General features: G+C 43.6%; 1 protein-coding gene and 1 long non-coding RNA gene across 2 annotated transcripts in view; one reads left to right on the top strand and one right to left on the bottom strand.

Moving 5' to 3' along the window:
• Nucleotides 1-14242, bottom strand: part of WDR19 (WD repeat domain 19) — a 47672-nt gene extending 33430 nt beyond the window's left edge. The window contains exons 1-12 of the mRNA XM_075261319.1: nucleotides 14199-14242; nucleotides 13311-13402; nucleotides 12433-12498; nucleotides 12191-12316; nucleotides 11589-11704; nucleotides 10057-10172; nucleotides 8954-9034; nucleotides 7754-7866; nucleotides 4661-4834; nucleotides 4427-4497; nucleotides 2779-2951; nucleotides 2418-2532 (exon numbers count right to left, since the gene is read on the bottom strand). Coding sequence (XP_075117420.1) covers nucleotides 2418-2532; nucleotides 2779-2951; nucleotides 4427-4497; nucleotides 4661-4834; nucleotides 7754-7866; nucleotides 8954-9034; nucleotides 10057-10172; nucleotides 11589-11704; nucleotides 12191-12316; nucleotides 12433-12498; nucleotides 13311-13402; nucleotides 14199-14204 — 1249 coding nt within the window. The 5' untranslated portion in view covers nucleotides 14205-14242. The remainder of the gene's footprint in view (nucleotides 1-2417; nucleotides 2533-2778; nucleotides 2952-4426; nucleotides 4498-4660; nucleotides 4835-7753; nucleotides 7867-8953; nucleotides 9035-10056; nucleotides 10173-11588; nucleotides 11705-12190; nucleotides 12317-12432; nucleotides 12499-13310; nucleotides 13403-14198) is intronic.
• An 8432-nt stretch (nucleotides 14243-22674) lies between these two features.
• Nucleotides 22675-25122, top strand: LOC142196344 (uncharacterized). Its single transcript, XR_012715194.1, has 4 exons — nucleotides 22675-22755; nucleotides 23335-23451; nucleotides 24760-24965; nucleotides 25073-25122. It is a non-coding gene; the product is annotated as an uncharacterized LOC142196344 (long non-coding RNA).
• The last annotated feature ends 1163 nt before the right edge of the window (nucleotides 25123-26285 follow it).

Raw genomic sequence — 26285 nt, 5'->3', positions numbered from 1 at the left:
CCTCGCATTGCTCGGAATACTCTGTCTCGGCCCAAGAAGAGAGGAGGACTGGCGGTGCCTGACTGCTCTAAATATTACCTTGCGGCAGTCGCTACACGTATTCTTGACTGGCACCATTCGTCCCGCTCTAAGCTCTGGGTTGCCTTAGAAGAGTCTTTGAGCCCTATACCGCTCACGGCGCTCCCTTGGCTCCACAGGAAGTTTTGGACGGACTGTAAGCCCTATTTGCTCCCGTTCGTAGCGAGTCAGACCATGGGTGTGTGTCGAATTTATAGTGGTATGCGCTTGCTCTTCCAGAATGACGGCCCTCTGACTCCAGTCTCGGGCAACCCCGACTTTCCAGCGGCGTTTACTTCCTCCTTTCTGGGTCGCCTCCCTGTCCATCCTCTTCTCCGGTTCACGCATGTTTCCTCTGCCTCTACTCTCCTTCCCCGTTCGGAGTTGTTGGCTTTAGCCCCCAGGCCGGACTCAGTAGCTGCCCATTGGCATTGCTCCCAATTATCCCATTTTTACTCGTCCTTGAGGCGGTCGCAGGATGTCCACAGACCGCTTCTGCCTTTAGAACGCCTTTGCCTTTCTGCTTCTCGACCGGGACATACGGTTTCTCTTCTGTACAATTTTCTGTTAGAGGGCTCGGAGAGTGGCTTACCACCATTCGTGGGGGGTTGGGAGAGGGAGTTGGGGGTGGTGTTCCCGCCGGGTGTGTGGTCGTCAGCCTTTGAAATGTGTCATAAGTTCTCCATTTCCTGCAAGGCTCAGGAGACAAATTATAAAATCCTCTCTAGGTGGTACAGGGTCCCTACTCTGCTCCACGCCATCTTTCCGACCACCTCTGATAGGTGTTGGAGATGTCTCACCGATCGCGGCACGATGGCTCACATCTGGTGGGGATGTCCCCTTCTTCGCCCTTTCTGGGATAGTGTGAGAGGGGTTATTCTTCAGGTGACAGGTGTTGCTTTAGAAGATGACCCGGCCCCTCTGCTCCTTTCTCTTTTCTCTCGTAAATTCCGGAAACCTATTCGCAAGCTTTTGGGGTTTATGTTGGTAGCTGCACGTTTGGTCATCCCGAGACTGTGGAAGTCCCAGTCCCCCCCCCACGCTCCTTTCCTGGCTTAAGGAGTTCCTACATATCCGTACAATGGAGGACATGCTGGCGATGCTTCGCCCTGATGACCGACTTCACCATCAGACCTGGCTACTGTGGAACATGTTCTATTACTCTACTGACTTTCGTGCTCTTTTCCCTTCCTCGCCTGTATGATACCTTCCTATTTCTGGTACTCTTTCTTGTCACTTACCTTTCTGGTGCTCGCATAACCTCCGTTAGTACTTTAGTGTTGCAGATTGTTGTTTCTTCTGTTATGCTTTTACAACATATTATGGTTCTTGTTGCATTTTTCTTCTTTATTTCTCTAATTATCTGAGATGCATTGTTCATTGTAACTCTGCTGCGTCAGAGTCCGCCTCCCCCTCCCCCTGTTTCCCTTTCCTGACCCCTTTTTTTTCCCTTGTTCTTTCCCATTGTTTCCCTGATCTTCCCCTGCCTTTCCTCTCCCCCTCTCCCCTTTTGTTAAACCCTTGGAAAAACCTTAATAAAACACTTAATGTTGAAAAAAAAATTAATTTTGTGGATAAGACGTTGGAATAGCCTTTAGAAAGGCTATTGGTCTCTTACCTTTAGACGTGGTCTCCACTGCGCCGTTCCTTAGAAATACCGGTTTTTACCAGTATGCAAGTGAGTTCTCCCGCAATGATGGGGGCAGGCCCCAGCGCTCAAACAGCGATGAGGGCGTCCCCACCACTGCCAGAGCAGTGTCTCCAAGCGCCGCCTCCTTGTTTGTCCGCCGTGTCATTTTCAATGTCTTCCAGCGCAGGCTCGTAACTTCTAGCAGAGCAGAGCAGACTGCGCAGGCACACAGGTCACAGGGAAAAGGCCGCTTACACATTATTGTTAGCGGCCATTTTCCCATAGCCTGTGTGCCTGCGCAGTCCGCTCTGCTAGAAGTTACGAGCCTGCGCCGGAAGAAGACATTAAACATGACGTGGCGGACGAATAAGGAGGCGGCGCTTGGAGACACTTCTCTGGCAGCGGTGGGGACGCCTTTATCGCTGTTTGAGCGCTGGGGCCCGCCCCTATCGCTGCGAGAGAACTCATTTGCATACCGGTAAAAACCGGTATTTCTGAGGAACGGCGCAGCGGAGACCACTTCTAAAGGTAAGAGACGAATAGCCTTTCTAAAGGCTATTCCGACGTCTTATCCACAAAAAAAAGTTTTAATGGTAGAAGGTCTCTTGTTCTCTGTGGACATGATCACTACAGCTCCATTCATTCCCTATGGGACTGATGGCGATTGCCAAAATGTTTTGTGGACCAGCCCTCTAATGAAATGTTGACATCTACTAAATCTAACTCTCACCGTTCTCTGTCAGTGCATAGAACCAGGCACGATTGTTCATTCCCACAGCAACATGATAAGGGCCGACAGCCACAAAATTGGGCTCCACTTCAACAGAGACGGTGATCGGGAGCTCCTGAGTAACAAGCAAATTACACGTTACCACATGAACACAAGCGACTACAAGTCGATGCACATGAGAGGTCTTATTCAAGGTGGAAACAGGCACTTTCATTGCCCTATACGTATAAGTGAGTTGCTATAGAGGCCAAAGGGTAGCAAAAGTGCCACAAGTGAATTTATATTCTAAAAGTCTCTATTCAAATATAAGCCATTTCCTTCTGCACCTATATAAAGGAGGTAGAAAAGATAACTGAATTACCCCTTCCACAGGATTGCACACTGTGACCTCAAGCAGAGAAGTGAGATATGCAATCCTAGTGCCGCTCGTATCTCCAAGGATAGGAAGTTTGGTCAAGAAGACATTGAGGGAACCCCTCTGTGTGGATACAGCCAAGAGCTGACCGTCATCTGTCCAGGAAAGTTTATCTAACCCTAGAAAAGAAAAAAAAATATATATATATATATATAAACATATAGGAGATATATAATCTGACTCTCAGTAGACATGCAGTGTTGGAGGGCCAAAACACTAAGAAAGACCGATAGGTCACATTGTCTTCTTATACACATAGTTCTAGTTCTTGGTATGTCATCAATGTCTATGTCTTAGGATGCCCTTTACAGCCATCATCTCTCTCTACCCCCAGCATGGCTCACAATCTAAATTCACTATCCCATTGCAGTGCACAAACCTGCGGAGAACTCTTTGTAGATGGCAGTGAACTGGTACTGACAAAAGAGTATAAAAGCAGCAGCAGAGGCAACATTTTATATGGTCTAAAAAACCATATAAATGTCACTATTATATATCTACTATATGTGGTCCTATTTGTGAACCGTATGCCGATATTACCTTTTGCTCTCCCTGCTATGTGTCTATTTGAACTCCAGACAATGGATTGAAAAAGTATCTGAAACAAGTCCATATACAACGCTCATTTACTAAATCAAAGATAAAAATGAGGCTTCATGAAAGCCAATAAAATAAATAGTACATTTAGATACACATTTGATACTTTTTAGGTTACCGTATATACTCAAGTATAAGCCGACCCGAATATAAGCCGAGGCCCCTAATTTTACCACAAAAAACTGGGAAGACTTATTGACTCGAGTATAAGCCGATGGGGGGAAATGCAGCAGCTACTGGAAAATTTCAAAAATTAAAATGGTCGGAGTTTTTGGGTGCAGTAGTTGCTGGGGAAGGGGAGGGGGTGTTTTGGTTGTCTGTCTGCCCCTTCCCTGAGCTTGAGGACTGGGTTTTTTTTCCCCCCACTTGGAATTCAGCCTGGCTGACTATAGGGGATCTGCGGTGCTCCTATTAACCCCTTCCTGACAGAACAGGAGCACTGCAGATCCCCTATATTCAGTAGACCGGGCACTGTCAGACACAGGGATACCTAATGTGTTTGTGTGTCACAGTCATTTTCTACTTTCATATGTATTCTAGGGAAAGGAGGGATTTACAACTTTTTTTTTTTTTTTAAATCTTTTTTTTTTTTTTTTTGCACCATTGTATGGGAGATTCTATACATTATTATTGCGACTAGTCATAGACCCCCCCTCCCCCCCAAAAAAAAAAAAAAAAAAAATTAATTTGTTTTGCTGACTCGAGTATAAGCCGAGGGGGGCATTTTCAGCACAAAAACTGTGCTGAAAAATTTGGCTTATACTCCAGTATATACGGTACTCACTCCCAAGAGGCTCACCTATATACAGTTATGTAAGTTTGGGCTGCTGCTATCTATGTACCTTGCTCTGTCTCATAGGCTTCCATATCTAGTAGGGGAGCAGGCGCTGAATGATAACATTACATCCAGCAGTGCCCGCTCCCCTACTAGATACACAAGCTTGTGGTTTATATCTTATTACCAGCTTACAACTTGTATCTTAAGGTGGTCAGTTACCTTTAGTTTCATCATCCAGGGTAATGATGGCGTACATTTCTTTCAGCTCAGTCAGATCATGGATTTTGATGCTGCAATTCAATATGAACACTATCATGATGAGCAAGTAAGGAAATATCATGATTTATACTAATATTACATGACGGGGGCTTTAGAAAATCCAATCATTGAGAATTATTATGTACATACAGTATTCTATATTCAGTCTAGTTATTCTACCAAGCCGTCTCTCACCAGTTGTCTCCGCAGGACGCGGCTTTGTTCAAAGACTGTGAAATAGCGATGCTCGTCAGGTTGTCCTTGTGGTTGCTTGCCTGGAAGAGTTCCTGACCAATCTCACTCATGTGTGTGGAAATCACCACAAAGAATCCAAGAGAGAAGCCTATCATGATGTATCCGTCACCGTACCTGCCAGAAGGAGACATACAACATAAAAACATGAGAGATTGGGAAAGTAGTCATAGTCTGCAAAATAGCTCAGCTCCAGACAAAGAAAACTGTCTCTATAGTGGCAACTATAGGTAGCTGACATCCCATGTCATGTTCAGGGTATTCTAATGGGTGTAGCGTTGTCTTTTAGGGTAATTATCTATAGGCGTCTCAAGAGAGACAATTTTCTACCTTCTGGAGGAGAACTGAACAAGAAGACACCTTATAAACGCTAGATCTCCACAAGGAGAAGCCGCACCTTCCTAGCAGTAGTTTATAACATTCACTTCTAATACATCCATCTAAAAAACCACTATATGAATAGAGATGAGCGAACACTATTGGAAACAGCCATTTCGAATAGCACGCTACCATAGAAATTAATGGAAGCGGCCGGCACGCCGACTTTGCCGGCGGCCGGCCACTTAACCCCCCGCGTGCCAGCTACGTCCATTCATTTCTATGGGAGCGTGCTATTCGAAACGGCTGTTTCCAATAGCGTTCGCTCATCTCTATATATGAACCTTATCTGAACATGGGAATAAACCACAGAGCCAGAAAATAAACAAAGAATGTCTCTTCCCACTCAACACTGAGAATCACCATTTCTGTAATTCAGCTCTATTATATGTGCATCTATGGTCCTGACTCCAGTACACCTGGGCAACAGCAATCTCTGGCGGCCCCAAATAAGTGAATGGAGCCCTGACCACAAAAGTGCACTGACGTTACATTCACAGGGAGAAATCAGGGAGACTTTTGAGCCCCCGATCTCCTATTTCTCTATCCTGTGGATCAGAGATAAGTACAGTGCCTTGGGAACGTATTTATCCCCCTTGAACTTTTCAACCTTTTGCCACATTTCAGGCTTCAAACATAAAAGATATCAAATTTTAATATTTGGGAGAAGAATCAAAAACAAGTGGGTACGGTTATTTGTGAGCCATTCGATTGTAGATTTTGCTTTATTGTCTTGTTGGAAGATAAATCTGCATCTCAGTCTCAGGACTTTGCAGACTCCAACAGGTTTTCTTCCAGAATGGACCTGTATTTGGCTTCATCCATCTTCCCATCAATTTTAACCCTCTTCCCTGTCCCTGCTAAAGAAAAGCAGACCCAAACCATGATGCTGCCACCACCATGTGTGACAGTGGGGATCAGGGTGTGTTCAGGGTGATGAGCTTTGCTGCTTTTACGCCAAACATATCGTTTTGCATTGTGACCAAAAAGTTGGATTTTGGTTTCATCTGACCAGAGCCCCTTCTTCCACATGTTTGGTGTCTCCCAGGTGGCTTGTGGCAAACTTTTACCAAGACTTTTTATGGGTATCTTTGAGAAATGGCTTTCTTCTTGCCACTCTTCCATAAAGGCCAGATTTGTGCAGTGTACGACTGATTGTTGTCCTATGGAAAGACTCTCCCACCTCAGCTGTAGATCTCTGCAGTTCATCCAGAGGGATCATGGGCCTCTTGGCTGCATCTCTGATCAGTCTTCTCCTTGTTTGAGAAGAAAGTTTAGAGGGACGGCCGGGTCTTGGTAGATTAGCAGTGGTCTGATACTCCTTCCATTTCAATATGATTGCTTGCACAGCGCTCGTTGGGATGTTTAAAGCTTGGGAAATCTTTTTGTATCCAAATCCGGCTTTAAACTTCTCCACAACAATATCTCGGACCTGCCTGGTGTGTTCCTTGGTCTTCATGATGCTCTCTGCGCTTTAAACAGAACCCTGAGACTATCACAGAGCAGGTGCATTTATATGGAGACTTGTTACACACAGGGGGATTCTATTTCTCATCATCAGTCATTTAGGACAACCTTCTCATAAATGAAGAGCATCCACCACCACTCCGTGCACCTGGAAGGAAATCTAAGCCAGCTCCTAGCTTTCTAGTGTAAATGATGGTGCATTTGGTGGAGCTTATGGCCCAGACCCCCACTTTTTGGAAAAGTGGCAATGATGGCACAAAAATGAAGAGGTCTCAAAAACACAATCTGCAAAAACAATTGCAGCTTTTTATGCCTTGTACGCCAGAAAACTTCCCCAATGTGTTTCAGTCAGTGGCTATCTATGCATATTTAGTTTTATCCAAAGGCTGACAACCCTCACCCGTGATCATATCCAAATGATCGTCTCTGTCAATCAAACATCAGAGGCGACTGATCAAGAGTACCGCATGGAGAATTAGCTATACCAATTCTGCCAATTGCTTATTGATTAGATCACACTGGCTGAAAAATTCTTAAATTTTCCCTTTCTCTATGAACATAGGCATTAAAAAAGATCTGTTACCAAATTTCACAATACCAACTGAATAGATCACTAAAAAGTTCTCGATGACGTTGGTGTCTTACTTTGAAAATCGATGTCAGAAGGGCTGTAAGATCCTATCTGAAAGCCATTTTTGCCTAATATTAAAATAAGCATTTTATGAGTCCAGTTAGAGTACGAGAAACTGATGAGTCCAGTGTATTCAGAAGCTAAACTCCAACTCCAACCACCAAGCTTAACTCATAAGCAGTGTAAGCAGCAGAGTAGTCGGGAGGATCACTAAAAAATTCATATAAATGAGACTACGCGGGCAGAGATTACACCGGACTCATGAGCTCTGTCTATAGCTGGCCCCATAAAGTGCTTATATAAACATCACACTGCAAAACTTCCAAAATGGATTATGCAGCCATTGTCACATGGATGTCTAACAGAAATCTATGTAATATAATGCATGCGGTCTGCATTGTGAAATCTGGTAAGGCCTTATTCATATTAGCGTTTTTCTTCTCCATATATCATCTGTATTTGGAAGGTTCTGACTTGTCTTGTATGAATGAGGCCTGCCATAAATGGCTGTAATGCTATGAGATATTTATGCAATAAGCGTACTGCAATGGATCTCTTACCATCGATGGGACACGATGGAGCCATAACGCTGCTGGAAGGCCAGTTCTATTGGGTTATCCGGATCATTTAGATTGAAGAGGAACAAGGTTTTCTTTCCTACTACGACACTTACCTAAACAAGGTAAAGAACATTAGATACCGAGTGGGATTTATGAACAGGATATTCAGTTTATATACAGGCATATTTGATACATTAGATCTCTAGTGTGTGCTTAACCGCTTTGTAGTTTCCAGGAAAATGTGGGTGAAAGAGAGATCATTAACCCAAGTGATGTCTGCAAGGCTATGTCCAAAGAAACCACAACTAAAAGAGAAACTACTAAACCACAGGCCTCACATGTGCTTGTCAGTGCTATAAGGAGCAGCACTTGGACTTCATCCAAACCATCTTTCGTGAGTGGAGTTGTTACCAACAGAAAAAGTTAACCATCATTTGTACACTACATAAAATATATCTATTACCTGAATGATTCCCACAGGCTAAGGCCCCACGGGCCGTAATCGCAGCGCTTTACCGCTGCGTGATTGCATTGTGGTTCATTCCGCAGCGCTTTTAAGAGAAAGTTCACTTAGTTTTCCTCTGCGGACTTTCTCTTAACATTATATCTACAGGAAAGCTGCCGGCGTTTCCGTAGATATAATTGACATGCTGCGATTTGCAAAGCTGCAATGGCTTTGCAAATCGCAGCGTGTCTGCGCTGTGATCTTTTCTGCAAAGTGGGGATGGGATTTGCATGAATCCCATCCACTTTGCCTGCACTGTACAACGCCGCGATATTTCCCGCAGCATCTCGCGGCGTTTATGTCCCCTTAGGGTATGTCCATAGGGGAACAGATCTGTGGTGAACTCACCTGCAGCATAGGTTAAGCCGCAGCATGTCAATTTACGTTGCAGGTTTCCACCAGGGATTTCACATTTTACAAAGCATGGGGTGAAATGTGTGGCAATGATGCTATGAAACCACATGCTGCTTGGGCAAAACCACAGCTGATCTTCCCCAAATGGAGATGTGGATCCATTCAATGTGAATGTAGCCTTAACAAGTAGGATTAATTCAGCTAATAGTAGAGTACAGCATGTAACCGGAAATCTAGTCCTATAAACTGTGCCCTTCACATATCACTTCTATACACATAAGATAATAAAATGTGAATAAACAAGAGCTAAATGGATATTAATGGTGACAATTGTAGATTACAGTGCTTTCTCCTGGTGATGCCCGCTCATCTGTCTTCATCACAGAGAACTGAATGTCGCTCGGTTCCATCCTCACAGAGGTCTACAAAAAATAGAAAGGTTAAAAATAGATTGAAATGGTATAATATTAAGGGGAACTCTCCATCCCCCTACAACCTTTTATTAGTCTACTACTTTTAGTAAAAATACACAGACCTGAACAGCAGCTTGAACGTCCATCATTTACCATATACTCGAGTATAAGCCGACCCGAATATAAGCCGAGGCCCCTAATTTTACCACAAAAAACTGGGAAAACTTATTGACTCGAGTATAAGCCGAGGGGGGAAATGCAGCAGCTACTGGGAAATTTCAAAAATCAAAATGGTCGGAGTTTTTGGGTGCAGTAGATGTTGGGGAAGGGGAGGGGGTGTTTTGGTTGTCTGTCTGCCTCTTCCCTGAGCTTGAGGACTGTTTTTTCTTCCCCCACTCGGAACTCAGCCTGGCTGAATATAGGGGATCTGCAGTGCTCCTATTAACCCCTTTCCGACGGAACAGGAGCACTGCAGATCCCCTATATTCAGTAGACACAGGGATACCTAATGTGTACCGTCAAAAGACGGTATAAACAACTCCTCACTAAAGGTGCCCATACACCAAGAAGCTGTCAGCCAAATGCTCATTTAGCCAACGGCTATCTCTCCCCTGTACACATGCACACTCGGTTTGGCTAAGTATGCAATTGTTTACAATAGGGTGAAGGAAGAAGAGGGGTCTGGCAGCTGCTTATGTCCTGGAAAACAAAGGGCCGCGCATGATAAGATTCATCTTGCCCAATGCTTCCTTCTCTCCTTTTCACTTGTCGAAGGTGAGCTGCGGCATCCGAATACACATAAGTCGGCCATCTTTTCTGTTATGTGTATTAGGATCCTAACTCAGTTTTATTTAGGAGAAAGGCAGTTGGGTCATTATAAAAGGAACCTGCAGCCCAATGTTGGTGAGGATTATCAGTACCACCACCAATACTTCTTTTCACATACAGTATGTATGTATGAATTGTGAATATAGGCACTTCGGTGTAGTATTATCTGGAATAAGGATGTACAAATGGCATTTCTGACATACTTGTCGGATTGTATCTCCTTCCTGGTTACTGATGGTAATCATTTTATCTTCACCTCCCAGAGCCAGTAAATTCTGAGAGCTCCAGCAACCACAAGTGATGCGTTTGGTGTGTTTACCTACAACAAATACATTACAGGTTTATTAGATTCCACTTTATCCAATAGAATCAGTGCATGGTGCACAATAGGATCCTGCGCCTACACCAGGGTTGTCTTATCACATTGTTTGACCCTCCCCAGGAGACGAAAAGGGATGATTGTGAAATTATTTTATAATACCTCCTCAGTCTAACCCCACATTGTAATGCTCACCTTTTGGATACTACAAAGAAGTCGTGCCATGAAAAAAATCAGTTATACTCTCCTACCCCCATTCCCACAGAGCTGTCTTTGGGCTCCAATTCTATTGCTGCTCAGCATGACACCATGCTGCAGGTAGCACTAGTCACTGAATGGTGAACATTGACCTGACAGCTCCTAGCTTATCATTGTATTCAAATTTACCTGCATCCTGAGGACACAGATAAAGTTGAAATTGCGACCAGCCTCCAGAATTGTCCTGCTGGATACAGGACAGTTGAAAGGGGCCCCAGTTGCTATAGGGCCCAATACATGTGCATTGTTTGACCTACAGTTAAAGCATGACTGGCTTACACAACTTTTGACATATGCATGTAAGACACTCCAATATAATAACACTAGCACATGTAGTGCGACTCCGGAAACAGCTAGAACAATAACCCAGCGGATGAGAAGATCTTCAGACAATCTGCACAACACTTTACGGCAGAAGGAAGCCAAACCAGTGATGTTACCCTTGGCAATAAATCAAACTGGTTTTCTAAGTTTTAAAGGAGGACAAATGAGTAGTATACCTTTCCTTATTCTCTATTGGGTTACCATTCAAGACCCCTCTTTAGCTATGTCATTGCAAAGGGCCTTTGAGGGCAAGGACTGCTCAGCATTATCGGAACAAGAACACAGTAATTCTATATGTGTGACTTCCATACTTGTGGACTCGAGCCGCCCTTGTATTACATGGTGACACTGAGTTCACACCAGCGTTCGATCTCCGTTCGGAGGTTTCCGTCTTCTGCATGCAGAAGACGGAAACCTGTCACACCGGGTCCGGCTGTGAGCGCTTTATGCTCTCTGCGGCGAAACTGTTTTTTTTTTTTTTAAAACGGACACAGAGTACTGCATGTCCGACTCTGTGTCCGGTTAAAAAAAACAGTTTCGCCGCAGACAGCATAAAACGCTCACCGGCGCACACGGCCAGACACTTTTCAAACCCATTCAAATGAATGGGTTTGAAAAAGGCCGGCAGGTTTCCGACCGGGCGCAGATGTGAACGAGCCCTTACATGAATGGCTGCCACATATACTCTGACAAGGTAACACAGTTAAACTAGTAAAAAAAAAACTAAATCAGTATCTAGATGGATGGACCGCATTTATAGCACCATTTCTACATGTTCCACATATCCAAGTCATAAATGAGACCGTTTTCAGACAAACATGTACAACAACTTACCTAGGACAGGTACTTTCCTAGATGTCTGTAGGTTATAGACAAGCAGGTTTCCTTTAGCTGTCCCCACAGCCAGCAATGAACTAGTCTTTGACCAGAGCAGGAAAGACATTTGATCTCTAACATAAAAGACAAGATATTAAGTACAAATATAGTGACCGGAAAAACCTAGGGGTACTCAGTAAACGTATACACCATGGCATCATGTACTGCTTAACAAATCTGCCAGTATGAGTCTGTACAAAACAAGAGATGGATGGATGGATGGATGGATGGATAGATATGAGAGAGAGAGAGATATAGAGAGATAGATAGATATGAGATGAGATGGATAGATAGATAGATAGATAGATAGATAGATAGATAGATAGATAGATAGATAGATAGATAGGAGATAGATAGATAGGAGATAGATAGATAGATTTAGATCTAGTCAGACTGTTCATCTTTACTCTATATAGAGAAACCAGAATTGCTCTTCTCTGACCTAAGAGACAAGCCATATTTACTTTACCTGGAATGTGCTCTTTCCCTAGGAAAACCAGAACATGTAACAAGATATTTCGGTAAAGGATTGGGGTGAGAGATCTGAGGATGCCCCTTACCTCATGCCACTGTCTAACTGGCTTGTTTTACAGGTATTAGAGTCCCACATGTAAATGGAACTTGATTTGTCAGCAACAATAGCCAAAGCGTTGCCATCCTTGTCCCAGTCCATAGAATAACATGCGCTAAAAAAATAAAATAAATAAATTATAACTACAAAACCTAAATCCAGACAAGATGAAACATCTACTTACAAATCATCATAAATCTAAAATATATCCAGTCCAGTCACTGCACTCACCCTGGTAAGTTAACTTCATCCTTCTTCTGGCCGTGGCGATCATAGATTTTGACGGTGTGATCCGCTCTGGAGAAATACAAGGATTATTCAGTAATGTAGTCAACAAGATGTAAATATAGAAAGGAAGGACACATTTGTGGTCCTGTTAAATTTTTATTTTATGAGAATTTTATTACAGGATTTTCTACTTTGGATGACCCATTTGTTCCAGAGAAACCAAAGGGCATTCACCACATGGTGTCTGGATGACATACCCATATATACTCGAGTATAAGCCGACCCGAATATAAGCCGAGCCCCCTAATTTTACCACAAAAACTGGGAAAACTTATTGACTCGAGTATAAGCCGATGGGGGGAAATGCAGCAGCTACTGGAAAATTTCAAAAATTAAAATGGTCAGAGTTTTTGGGTGTAGTAGTTGCTGGGGAAGGGGAGGGGGTGTTTTGGTTGTCTGTCTGCCCCTTCCCTGAGCTTGAGGACTGTTTTTTCTTTTCCCCACTTGGAATTCAGTCTGGCTGACTATAGGGGATCTGCAGTGCTCCTATTAACCCCTTCCCGACGGAACAGGAGCACTGCAGATCCCCTATATTCAGTAGACACAGGGATACCTAATAAATATGTGTGTCACAGTTTTTTGTACCTTTATATGTATTCTAGGGAAAGGAGGGATTTACAACTTATTTATTTTATTTTTTAATTATATTTTTTAAAGCTTCATTTTTTTTTTTTGTCCTCAGAATCTACCTGCAACATAGATCAGTATGTAAGAAACCATTAGCTCTGTGGCCTGCTATGACACTACTGCAGGTGTAGGAAGCAATTCCCAAATGCTGTAATATAATACTATCAGAAAGGAAAAATAACTACCGTACTTACCCAGTAACTACAATGTAATTTCCTAAAGTCTTCTGCCACACATACTGGATGGGATGCCCAAGCAATCCCTTTTCTGCCAATGAAAACACCCGCTGAAAGAAAAAAGAGAAACATTATATTTTTATCATTGCAGTTAAAATACAATGCAAAAGTGCAAGTGGTCTATGATATATGTACAAGCGTCCATGAATTGAAAAAATCCAGCATCTATTCCTTTGTATAAAACGTAACTTTTATTATGAAAAAGTTTTCCGGAGCATGAGCCGCTCCATAAAATCAAATACAAGTATGCATGATGGCAGAGATGAAATGACGTCTGACTGACGCGTTTCGGGGCGTTATTGTAGCCCCTTAATCATAGTCTGACTCAGGGGCAGAGCAGGACAAATCATCCGGGACGGGGCAACTGGATCCAGGACGGCCGGGAGCTATGAAGTCAGACATTGCCAGGAAGTATAACAGAGGAACACAGATTTCTAAGACCAGAATTGGTTATATGTTATAGAGACTACTATGGTAACATCATTGCAGCAGCCCAGTCTGACAGTGTGTCATGGCGGCCACCCCAGCTTGGTCTATACTGGGGGGACTGTTATGTGGGCGGCTTCCCCTGACCACATATTACCACACAGAAGGCGGCCCCTATAGCTGTCACCTATAGCGGGGTCATATATGATTGTCTATGGTAGATTTTATATCTAGTCCACGACACTGGGGTCACACCTGGATACAGATACACACAGACACCACCATGACCAGCAGAGAACTGCACATGACTAACACACCTCGGTGACTACAGCTAACACCACGATGCATCATCAGCATCACAGCACTTAGAGGCCCCGTCCACACAACACAAGCTGATCCCTCACTTTCCGGCCTCCTTACCTTCATTCTCGGACACCGTTCGGTAATCCACTGCGCATGCGCGTACCCAGGGTAACCGGAGGGCGGCAAACTTCAGAGCGTCACTTAGTACCATGGTAACCGTTCCGCCAATCAGTACTAAAAGAAGCGAGTGACGTCATGATTTAGTGTCCGCAGTGACTATATACAGCAGACGTGCGGCGGCCATTTTCTTGAAGACTATAACGCATTAAAAGTATTCGCAAGCACACCAATAGGGCTGCGCGGGAGGAGACACGGCCACTGCCGCTGATACAATGTTTAGCTTTATTTGTTATGTTTTTTCTATGTAAAGGGAAAGTAACAAAGTAGCAGCAGTAGTATGATGGTGGGGATGAGGGTTTCAGTTCTTTTAGATGAGGGAGTTGTATATATGGACTTGTTTATTTACTTACTTAGTTAATTGTTTATTTATTTATTATTATTTATTTATTATTATTTATTAATTGTTTATTATTATTATTTATTATTATTATTTATTGTTTATTATTATTTATTGTTATTGTTTATTATTTATTTATTAATTGTTTATTATTATTATTTATTATTATTATTTATTGTTTATTATTATTTATTGTTATTGTTTATTATTTATTTATTAATTGTTTATTATTATTGTTTATTATTTATTGTTTTTTATTATTATTATTATTATTTATTTATTTATTAATTGTTTATTTAGTTATTTAATTCTAGTTTTTGGAAGCATTATGGGGCATATGCTCTCCAACATTTGGTGGCAGTTGTCCAGGATGGGCAGCACATTGGGGGGTGAAGTAAAGGCTTGTAAGTCACAAGACACTACAGCTCTGGCCCCTGGAAGGTTATATGTAAGCTAGTTCTGATTCTCCAAGTGGCCAGTAACCTTATGTTTTTCTCTGAGACAATATAAGGTTCCCACCAGGGGCATAGTGGCATACCTGCCAACTTTTGAAGAGCCAAAAGAGGGACAAAATATGTGGCGGCAAACTTAGCTCCACCCACTTTTATGTTGACTCCACCCATTCTCATTCATTTTTCATGTGCCCCCCACACATTATAATCATCCTATAGTCATCTCTGCCCCCAGATTCATGTCCCCCCCCCTTCATCTGCCCCAGTGTCATGCGGTTCTCCCCCCCTTCATCTGCCCCAGTGTCATGCCATGTCGTTCTCCCCCCCTTCATCTGCCCCAATGTGATGCCCTTCTCCCACCCATATGCCCCCAGTTTCATACAGTTACATTACATTCCCCTCAATGTTTAACACAAATACTGACTCACCTTCCAACGCTCCCCCGCCGCTCTCTCACTCCACTCACATAGTTGTAGGCCCGATGTGACATCATCACATCGACCCTACACACGCCAAAGCCGGAGCGCAGCAGTATGTGTTTAAACTGTTGCGTTGAAATGAGTTGAAATTGGGACATACCTCCCGCCGACCAGGACCATGGGACAGGACACCGAATTCATGAATGTCCCGCGGAAATCGGGACGGTTGGGAGGTATGTAGTGGGGTAGTGGCTGCCACAAGGCCCGGGACATTAGGAAGCCCGGGGGATCTCTGAAGTTTTTGGGGTTTTTTTTTTTTTCTCACTAGGCCACTACCTGCTGGAGTAACCGCAGCAGATAACAGGGCCTATTTACTTACCGATCCACTCTCCTGCTCACGGCCACCAGTGCTTCCCCTTCTGAGGAGGCGGCTGTGATCAGGAGAGGGGACCGGTAAGTAAGGCCACAGGCCCTCAAACCCCACAAACACTGTCATTATACTTGAGGGGTCTTTTTAGATCTCCAGTTATAATGATTGGAGGGCTAGGAGAGGTGAGGGAACATAAAAAAAAACAAACACTGTTACTTACTTTTCCTGGCTGCGGAAGGCTTCCGGCCTATTTGGTGACATCTCAAACATCACATGGGCTGCACTTGTGTCATTATGCGTTTCGACGCAGGTCCAGCTCACGTGACGTCTAGTCCATCATTGAAGATAGCCGCCATCAAAGGTGAGTGTTCTGGAGCACAGGAAAGGTAAGTAACAGTGTTTTTTTATGTTTGCATCCTCCCCTGGTTCTCCGATCATTATACACTGGGGTCTGAAAAGACCCTAGAGTATAATAATTGTTCATGGGTGGTCCACAATGGGGCATAATAGTGTGTGCAGGGGCCACTATGGGGGATAATACTGTATGCAGGGGCCACTATGGGGGATAGTACTGTGTGCAGGGGCCGCTATGGGGCATAATACTGTGTGCAGGAGCCACTATGGGGCATAATACTGTGTGCAGGGGCCACTATGGACCATAATACTGTGTGCAGGGGCCACTAAGGGGGGATAATACTGTGTGCAGGGGCCGCTATGGGGCATAATACTGTATGCAGGGGCCACTATGGGGGATAATACTGTATGCAGGGGCCACTATGGGGGATAATACTGTATGCAGGGGCCACTATGGGGGATAATACTGTATGCAGGGGCCACTATGGGGGATAATACTGTGTGCAGGGGCCGCTATGGGGCATAGTAGTGTGCACAGGGGACGCTATGGGGGATAATAGTGTGTGCAGGGGCTGCTATGGGGCAGAATAGTGTGTGCAGGGGCCACTATGGGGGATAATACTGTATGCAGGGGCCACTATGGGGGATAGTACTGTGTGCAGGGGCCGCTATAGGGCATAATAGTGTGCACAGGGGACGCTATGGGGGATAATAGTGTGTGCAGGGGCTGCTATGGGGCAGAATAGTGTGTGCAGGCATGTGGTTTGCACGGTCGAGGGGGAAAGGAGTGGGGGGGGGGTATTTCAAATGTTCACCTTGGGGCTCAGCTATTCCTAGTTACTCCACTGGTTTCCACCCACTTGGATAATCAAAGCTAGTTCACATACAACCTTCCAAGGGCGAGATCTTTTGCATGGATTTTAAAAAGAAAAACACCAGATTGTTGATGGCACAGCGAGAATCACATGATACCCTTATTACTTAGCATTTCTTTCACCCGGTGTGAACTAGCCCATAGTGGTCCAGATGGAAGAGACAAGACGTGAACAATTACAGTCAGGGATGTCACCTGTAAATTACAAAATTATTCCTGTTTTCCTCAGTATCTCTGAGTTCGGGGCACACTCAGACAAGTTCACACCCCCACTCTATGCCAAACCCCTAGTAATGCCATACATAATTTGATTGTTGCTGTGCCCCTAAACAATTTTTGTTTTTTTCCATGTACCATAGAAAGCGATATGTAAATTAGCTCTTATTTACCAAGTGGGCAGTAACCTTTTGTTTTTTTACAATGCTTTTTTTTTTTTTTTTGGGGGGGGGGGTTAAAGTGCATTTTTTTTATAAACCCTTTCTTTCTCTTACTAGTTAAACACACAAATTTTTCTCTTTTCATTTTAACAGCATGTACCAGTCGCAGACCCCCTTCAGCCTCAATGCAAAAGATGGGGGGGGGGGGAGGACTTCATTCGATAATCGGTCAAAGCAGTGGACACTGGAGTTTAAAGAATCTCCGTTGGAAACTCCGCTGCAGAAACCATCGAAAATTGGCAAAGAGAAAACTCCTGCACTGAGGATGGACTTATAGAGGTACGATGAGGACTGTATGTGCTACTGTTACTATTGTTCTCTATTTTGTTCTGCAGTTAAAAAGTCGCTGCCTCCCAATTTGTGGACTTTGCTAGCTTAGGCTTTTTTAATTATGAATTGGGGCAGATCTAGCACTGAATCGGGGTAGATTTATTATTGCAGTTCCAACTAGACTCTTGTGTAAAGGGCTTGAAAATGTTGCTTAGTTTATAGATATCATTTTTCTGACTTGCTAGCTAAGTGGTCATGGCTTAGCAGATAAAGCATACCTCCCAACGGTCCCAGATTTAGCAGGACAGTCCCGGATTCTGGGTTGTGTCCTGTGGTCCTGGTTGGTGTGAGGTGTGTCTCAGATTCAACTCATCTGCGTCCAGAGAGACAGCTGCTTCCTCACCACTATGCCCATGCGTGCTCCAGCCCCGGGTGCTGTAGGCGCGATGTGATAACATCATTCACATCGTGCCTGCAGCTCCAGGGACAAGAGACTGCAGACTATGCAGCAGGGGAGCGAGGAGAGGTGAGTATCAATATTTTGGAGTTTTTTATGTTAAACGTTTGCAGTTCAAGACCGATATTAAACCGTAGGGGCAGATAGAGGGGGCATATGAAGAGGGACATTAAACTGGGTGAGGCATATGAGGGAGACATTAAACTTTGGGGGCAGATCGAGGGGGCATTAAACTGTGGTGGCAGATGAAGAAGGACATTAAACTGGGGGCGGATGAATGGGGCATTAAACTAGGGGCAACTGGAGGGGGATATTAATCCTGGGGTAGATGAAGGAGGCCATTAAAATGGGGACTACTGGAGAACATTAAACTGGGGGCAACTAGAGGGTGGCATTAAAATGGGGGCAACTAGAGGAGGACATTAAACTGAGGGCAACTAGAGGAGGAGTTTTATGTCCCCCTCTAGTTGCCTCCAGTTTAAATAATAGAGCCTGCTCAATTTTTTTATATATATTTTGGGTGCACATGACCAATGTGCTTGGTTGAATGAATAGGCTCTAAGGGGTGCACTCAGAGTTTTTTCTGTGTATCGTGTCACTTATCTGCCTGCAGTAAAATAGTCATCTACAGTAAGTTGAAAAAACAGTGTGTACCACAGTCACCAGACATGACATTTTCATGGATAGAGTAGTCTTTATTGTGGACACCATGAGTCTGCCGTGCACAGTGCCTTCTTCAGGTCTCGTTGATGGTTCTTCACTATGGCTGTCTATGGAGTCTTCTCCATGTCCAATCTAAGGAGAAGAAATATTGCTAAACAGAGTAGGTCAAAATTTCTGAGATACTGATACACTATATTTCTGTAGAAAACTTTTACTTCAGATTATTGCTGCTAAAGGTGGCTGAGGATTTTCTGTTGCTAGAAATCAGTAATGGAATTACCTGAATTTTGCTGAAGCACAAACCAGCTGAATTGGGGAACATGCGGACAGAAAAATAGTTCATGATTTACTTTCCCGTCCTCATGACTCATTGCGGAGACCGTGCGAAAAGCACACTGACCCCATTATACTCTATGGGGTCTGTGTGCTTTCACTGCACACCGTTTGCCAATGCATTCGGTAGACCGTATGGGGCTGGGGGGGCCATGCAGACTCCCCGAATGGATTACTGACACAGATGTGAACCAGGCCTTAGAATTTTTTCTCTAGCCCCTCACCAATGAGTGCTATTAGTTTCAGTACGCAATATGATAATAGTCCAGTCCAAGACTGCCCACTTGACTGTAGAGAACCTAAATGGCAAACTGAGTGCTGAAACTAACTGTAATGTTTGCTCAGGAATAATGGAGGGCTAGGGAAAAAGTTTATAAGGGGCTGTTCACACAGTGGAAAGTGACGCTGAATGTGAGGCGGTCTTTTACCATAGACTGCTGTCCACTTTCCGGCTTTCCATTGTGGTTTACTTGCTTATTAAGCCCCAGACAATATGTGGTTGATCAAGTGTAGGTAGGTTCTATGACTGAATTGAGCAGGGTGCTTCTTTATTTAGCATCCTCCCATCAAAACAAAATAATAGCAATGCAGGTACTGGTTGGCCTCCACCTCACAATCACCTCAAATTCAGTCATGTGAAGCTACTCTAATTGTGCTGGAATCAGTGGACCCAAATTTACTGAAGGCGGGGGCCCCACGGGACGGAACCGCCACAGGAAAAATCGCAACATTTTACAGTAATGGTAAAGTGGATGGGATTCTAGTGAATCCCATGCCTATTTTGCAGTAAAAAACCACCGTACGGACAAGCCACTATTTCCAGATCTGGCACGGTTTTATAAATACGGAAACGCTGGCGGTTTCCCCATAGATATAATTGTAACAGGAGGCAAAAACTCCACGGAAGAAAACTCTGTGAACTTTCTGTCTAAAGCTCTGCGGGAAGAACCACAATCTCTTGCCACTGCGTTTTTTCCCACAGCGCTTTTTTGTTGCAGGACGTCCCGTGGGGCCTTAGCCGAAGGATGCAATGTTAGTACACCAAGGTGGCCAAAGGTCCCCTCTAATGATAGTAATAAAGGAGGAAGGGTTCACGTATTTTTCCCCACCTATCTTTTTCCATAGAATGAATGCCGGATTAAAAATAGTGGGAGGGTGTATTTTCTTTCATCAATGACTTCATGTATATGTGACATTTTATGTTTTTATTATATTGCATTATATTAGACATATAGTTTTAAAAAAAAAACAAAAAACAAATATATTTTGGAAACTTCTATGTACACGTTGAGACAATGCTGTTGTAACTGCTGGGTTACCGCTTGTTGTCACACTGCGCCTGTACTTGCAGCCCGGTTAGCGGTAATCTATATGTGGTTACCATGGATTGGCAGCAATGTGTATGGGTACCCTTAGACTTCATGAAAAAGCATTTAGAACAAGGCTGGAGATGGGTAGATTTATGGAGGATATGTGAAATTATATAAAACTAGCTGGTACCCGCGACTTCGTCTGCGGTGATTGTAGAAGTGGGTATATACAGGCGTGGGTAAGGTTTTTGTAGTGTGTATAAGGTATGGGATATGAAATGTAACTTTGTATCTTGTTGTTTCTGTAATTCAGAGAATACGTGAGACTTTTGTGTTGAAGTTACTTTGTATTTGAGCTGCTATATATACGGTGTTGTGAGAAACTTTACATAGTGACTTTGGGACAGAAGTATTTGAAGTTAACCCTTTCCCGCCGATGGCATTTTTGTGATTGTGGTTTTTAGTTTTTGACTCCCCTCCTTCTAAACCCCATAACTTTTTTATTTCTCCGCTCTCAGAGCCATATGAAGTCTTAATTTTTCTGGGACAAATTTTTCTTCATGATGCCACTATTATTTATTCTATATAATGTACTGGGAAGCAGGGAAAAAATTCAGAATGGGGTGGATTTGAAGAAAAAATGCATTTCTGCGACTTTCTTACGGGCTTTGGTTTTACGGCGTTGACTGTGCAGCCAAAATGACATGTCCCCTGTATTCTGTGTTTCGTTATGATTCCGGGGATACCAAATTTATATGGTTTTATTTACATTTTGACCCCTTAAAAAAATCCAAAACTATGTTAAAAATTTTCTTTTTGAAAAGTCGCCATATTCCGACACCCGTAACTTTTTTATACGTCCGTGTACGGGGATGTATAGGGCGTCTTTTTTTGCAGGGTCGGGTGTACTTTGTAGTTCTAACATTTTTGGGAAATGTTATTGCTTTGATCACTTTTTATTCACATTTTTATCAGAATCAAAACAGTGAAAAAACGGCAGTTTGGCACTTTTGACCATTTTTCCCGCTACGGCGTTTACCGAACAGGAAAAATATTTTTATAGCTTTGTAGAGCGGGCGATTTCAGACGCGGGGATACCTAACATGTATGTGTTTCACAGTTTTTAACTACTTTTATATGTGTTCTAGGGAAAGGGGGGTGATTTGAATTTTTAATCCTTTTTATTTGTTTTTATATTTTTTTTAAATTTTTTTTTTTGCATTTATTAGACCGCATAGGGGTATTGACATGGGTGGGGGGTGTCGCAGATTGTCAGAGCGGTGGGGGTCGGCAAACATGGATTCTCTGGAGCGTTATAGAGCGCCTCCTGGAGTATCGTTAAGGTGAGGGGCAGAGTGGTAAAGTATATGTATATGTGATTGTGTGGGGTTAGGGGCGAGGCTGGAGAGGGCAATATGAATTTTGTGGCTTGCTATGGTCCAAAGTGTGTTAGATTGAAGAGATGGTGGTGTGAGTTTGGGTTTTGTGGGGGTCCTGGCACAAACGTATGTGCGCTATTGTGATGAAAAGTAGCCTATTGCGCAATCGGGTATATTAACTATATTTGTGGAAAATTTCAGCCAAATCGGTCGAGCGGGTTTTGCGTGATTGAGGAACAAACATCCGAACATCCAAACTCACAAACCCACAAACTTTCACATTTATAATATTAATAGGATTATATGATAATAATGGACGTAAAAACACCAGTATGCCTGCTATATGGGCATCACCGGCTGTTGCCGCTATGTCCCATTCCAAACGTTCCATAGAAAGAGTCCGTTGAAACCGAACCAGATCAGTCCGGTCACTACTCACCGAGTATTACTGGATCGTGCACGGTTACTGCTAGTAGCTGACAGTTAAAGATTTTCGCTAAATTTCGTTCAAAACGCGACTTTCCAATGTCTAAACCAACTAAACAAAGAAGGTCGTTCAGACTGAACAAAGGGAACCTATATTGGGCATATTTAAAAAGTAAGTGTAACATGAATAGTGAGCTAACTGATGACAACCCATCCCACCCCGGCCCACCATCTCCTCTTCCTATAGTGACCACCTATAGGAGTGTAACCTTGCACACCAAGAACATAATGTTACAAATTCCCCTCTTTTTTTTTTTTTTTTTTTTTTTTATAGCTCAGAATAAGAGGAAAAGATGTTTGGAGGAACCTATAGAGGATTTGGAGCCTTCAACTCAACGTCGATCTCCTACTAAGTAAGATATGGACTGTGTTTCCTATTCCTAGTGCTCACGTTTGGGGTGACTTTACTTTAGACAGTTGATGTCTGGTAAAGTAGATGGACATTGGGCAATATAATACCATCACCTACCCAATGTAGAAACTCTTGTTCCTGGTCTTATTAAAGAAGCGTCCAGGTGGAGGGGTCTGTATTGTAGTGGGCATGGAGTTATCTCCTGGTTAGTAACCAAGTTTGGGGAAAATACATAAAAGGATCCTGTGCCATCAACTGTTATTTGCCTTAGATGTCAGTTGGCAGCAGCTCATGCCAGCCATGAGCCAACCAAGATCTGCTCAGTGTCAGAGATTAAATAAGGGCAAATGTTAATTGAACCAAATAACAAATGATTATTTTTATAGAAATTTTACATTTATTATCAATGGCTTATTTAGCAAATTTAATAAGACTTTGGAAGAATTTCATAGACCAAGGGCCTTCCAGATATTAGCAAGTTAGGAAAAGTCACACATGACTGTCGCCCTGGCTTGGGATACTTGGCCTGTAGATTTATGATTTGTTTTAATGGTTTTTATCTTTTACCATCTCTTCACAGATTAGAATTCATGGCTTACCTTGGGCTGATGCCTACTAAGGCAGCAGAGTCGGCAGAGTATATGGAGTATATGGAGCCATGGACAGAAAAGAAGGAGTTGGAGACTCATGGAAATGAGTAAGTAAAACAAGATATGGATTTTCCCTGCCCTAAGGCTGAGTTCACACAGGGTATTTTGAGGCCGTATCCGCCTCAAAATCCTGACCAAAAAGACGGCTCCCATTGAAATCAATGGGAGCCGCTCAGGTCTTTTTTTCCGGGAGCCGTTTGTTCCGGCTCCCGGAAAAAAGAACAGACATGCTCATTATTCAGGCGGAGTCACCTCGCGAATCCGCCTGAAGACACTCCCTCCTCCCAATTAGGTCCATTCATCTAGTCGTGCACTCGGCTCCGGTTTAGGCCCAAATGAATGGGCCTAGTTCAGAGGGAGTGTCTTCAGGCGGATTCGCCTTGCGAATGAGAATGTCGCTTCTTTTTTCCGAGAGCTGGAAAACAAATGGCTCCCAGAAAAAAGAACTGACCGGCTTCCATTAATTTCAATGGTAGCCATCTTTTTGGTCAGAATTTTGAGGCAGATACGGCCTCAAAATCCTGACCAAAAAACCCTGTGTGAACTTACCTTAAAGAGGACCTTTCATCAGCTTGGGCACAGGCAGTTCTATATACTGAATTCAGCGCACTGTCGGTTTTCCCGATCTGTGCCCTGGGTAAAGCGCTATTGGTCCCGGTACTGTAGCGCTTTACAGTCAGAAGGGCGTTCCTGACAGTCAGTCAGGGACACCCTTCTGCCCAGCAGCGCCTATCGCGCTGTACAGTGTGAGCGGGAGGAACGCCCCCTCCCCTCCTGATAATACTCATCTATGGACGAACACTGTGAGCAGAGGGAGGGGGCGTTCCTCCCCGCTCACACTGTACAGCGCGATAGGCGTTGCTGTGGAGAAGGATGTTCCTCTCAGGAACGCCCTTCTGACCGTAAAGCGCTACGGTACTGGCACCGATAGCGCTTTACCCGGGGCACAGATCGGGAAAGCCGACAGTGCGCTGAATTCATATGGAACTGGCTGTGCCCAATCTGATGAAAGGTCCTCATTAAGAGTGGTTTCTACCAAGCAATTTTCTAATATAGAAAAAAAAACAACAAAAAAAAAAAAACACTGCAGTTTATTGAGCCAAAGTAAGAAGTGGATCCAACAAGGAGGTGTAGTAGACATCCTTCCTTTAGATTTTCAGCTCCTTTTGAAGCATCTTCTGACTTTGGCCAATAACTGTGCTTTCTGAGTGAGGCCACATCAAACCATGAGAAAAAAAAAATGGCACAAAACCCCCCCCAAAAAAACATATTTTGTAATGCAGTACATAATTCGCCATCAACCTATGTCTGACACTGTTACAAATACGTAAAACATCTGTATTCCTCCAATATAGAGCCACAAACCCAGAGGAAAGGAAGATGCCTGATAGAACAGAGGCAGTGAAGGAAATCGCAACAACCCCTGAGGTGGCGGCACACAATATTGTGAAAGAGAACCCACCAGAACCCCAGAGGAAAAAAGCAAATAGAAAAATGACACCGTACTCTGCGTGGGAAGAACATAACTATGTGAAGTGGAAGAAATAACATCACAACATAGGTGATAAAAGTAACAGTGATATCAGATAGTAATGGATATTTTTGTTTAAAACATTTTTTTTTTTTTTTTGTGGAAAGAATGACATTTTCTGTATTTTGCCTTTTCAGACGGAGATACGGAAGCCCAGTAACATCAAGGCTTGGAGATGACATCACGCTGCGTATACACCAGCATTATTGGTTTATCTATTTATATTGTTCATTAAAAATATTTGTTCTCGTTCAATTTGGTCTTTCTTTATTATATCATGGGTAAGGAACACAAATAAGACCTCACTGGTGTAAAAGAGGAATTTGCTCCTAGCACCACCTATTGGCAGGGAGCTCCCTACAGATTAATTCCAGGTTTTCAAAGTAACCTAGGGGCATAATCTGGAAATAATAGTCAAGTATGGCTCATCTACAAGGAAGACGTTCCTATCTGCAGACAGCCGTTTTGAGGTTTTTGCCTCTCATCAGTATCATAATAATAAGTTGTATATAGAGCTTCCTTCAGTAATAGATTGGCAGACACTCTTTATATCCCTGTTTTACATCAAGAGTATGGATAGTTAAAGAGGTCTGTGCCCGGTCTGTGCCCTGGGTAAAGCGCTATCGGTCCCGGTACCGTAGCTCTTTACAGTCAGAAGGGCGTTCCTGACAGTCAGTCAGGTACGTCCTTCTGCCCAGCAGCGCCTATCGCGCTGTAGAGTGTGAGCGGGGAGGAACGCCCCCTCCCTCTGCTCACACAGCTCGTCCATAGACGAGTATTATCAGGAGGGGAGGGGGCGTTTCTCCCCGCTCACACTGTACAGCGCGATAGGCGCTGCTGGGCAGAAGGACGTACCTGACTGACTGTCAGGAACGCCCTTCTGACTGTAAAGAGCTATGGTACCGGGACTGATAGCTCTTTACCCGGGGCACAGATCAGGAAAGCTGACAGTGCGCTGAATTCAGCGCACTGTCAGCTTTCCAGAAGTATATGGAACTGCCTGTGCCCAATCTGATGAAAGGTCCTCTTTAAAGAAGGGTACATTAGTTGCCAGTTGGATACTGGGAATATAATTACTTGCCTGGGGGCTACTGGAGGACACTATTAGTTGTCTCAGGGTCATTATTAGTTGCCTGGGGGTTACTGGGGCCAATAGAGGACACTATAAGCCTGAGTTCACACAGGGTATTTTGGTCAGGAATTTGAGGCTGTATCCGCCTCAAAATCCTGACCAAAAAATGGCTCCCATTGAAATCAATGGGAGCCGGTCAGTTCTTTTTTCCAGGAGCCGTTTGTTCTGGCTCCTGGAAAAAAGAAAGGACATGCTCATTCTTTAGGCGGAGACGCCTC

Source organism: Leptodactylus fuscus, chromosome 1 (genome assembly GCF_031893055.1).
Source record: "Leptodactylus fuscus isolate aLepFus1 chromosome 1, aLepFus1.hap2, whole genome shotgun sequence".
Lineage (NCBI taxonomy): Eukaryota > Metazoa > Chordata > Amphibia > Anura > Leptodactylidae > Leptodactylus > Leptodactylus fuscus.
Note: the sequence above shows the minus strand (reverse complement) of the source record. Positions and strands in the feature narration are given on the sequence as shown.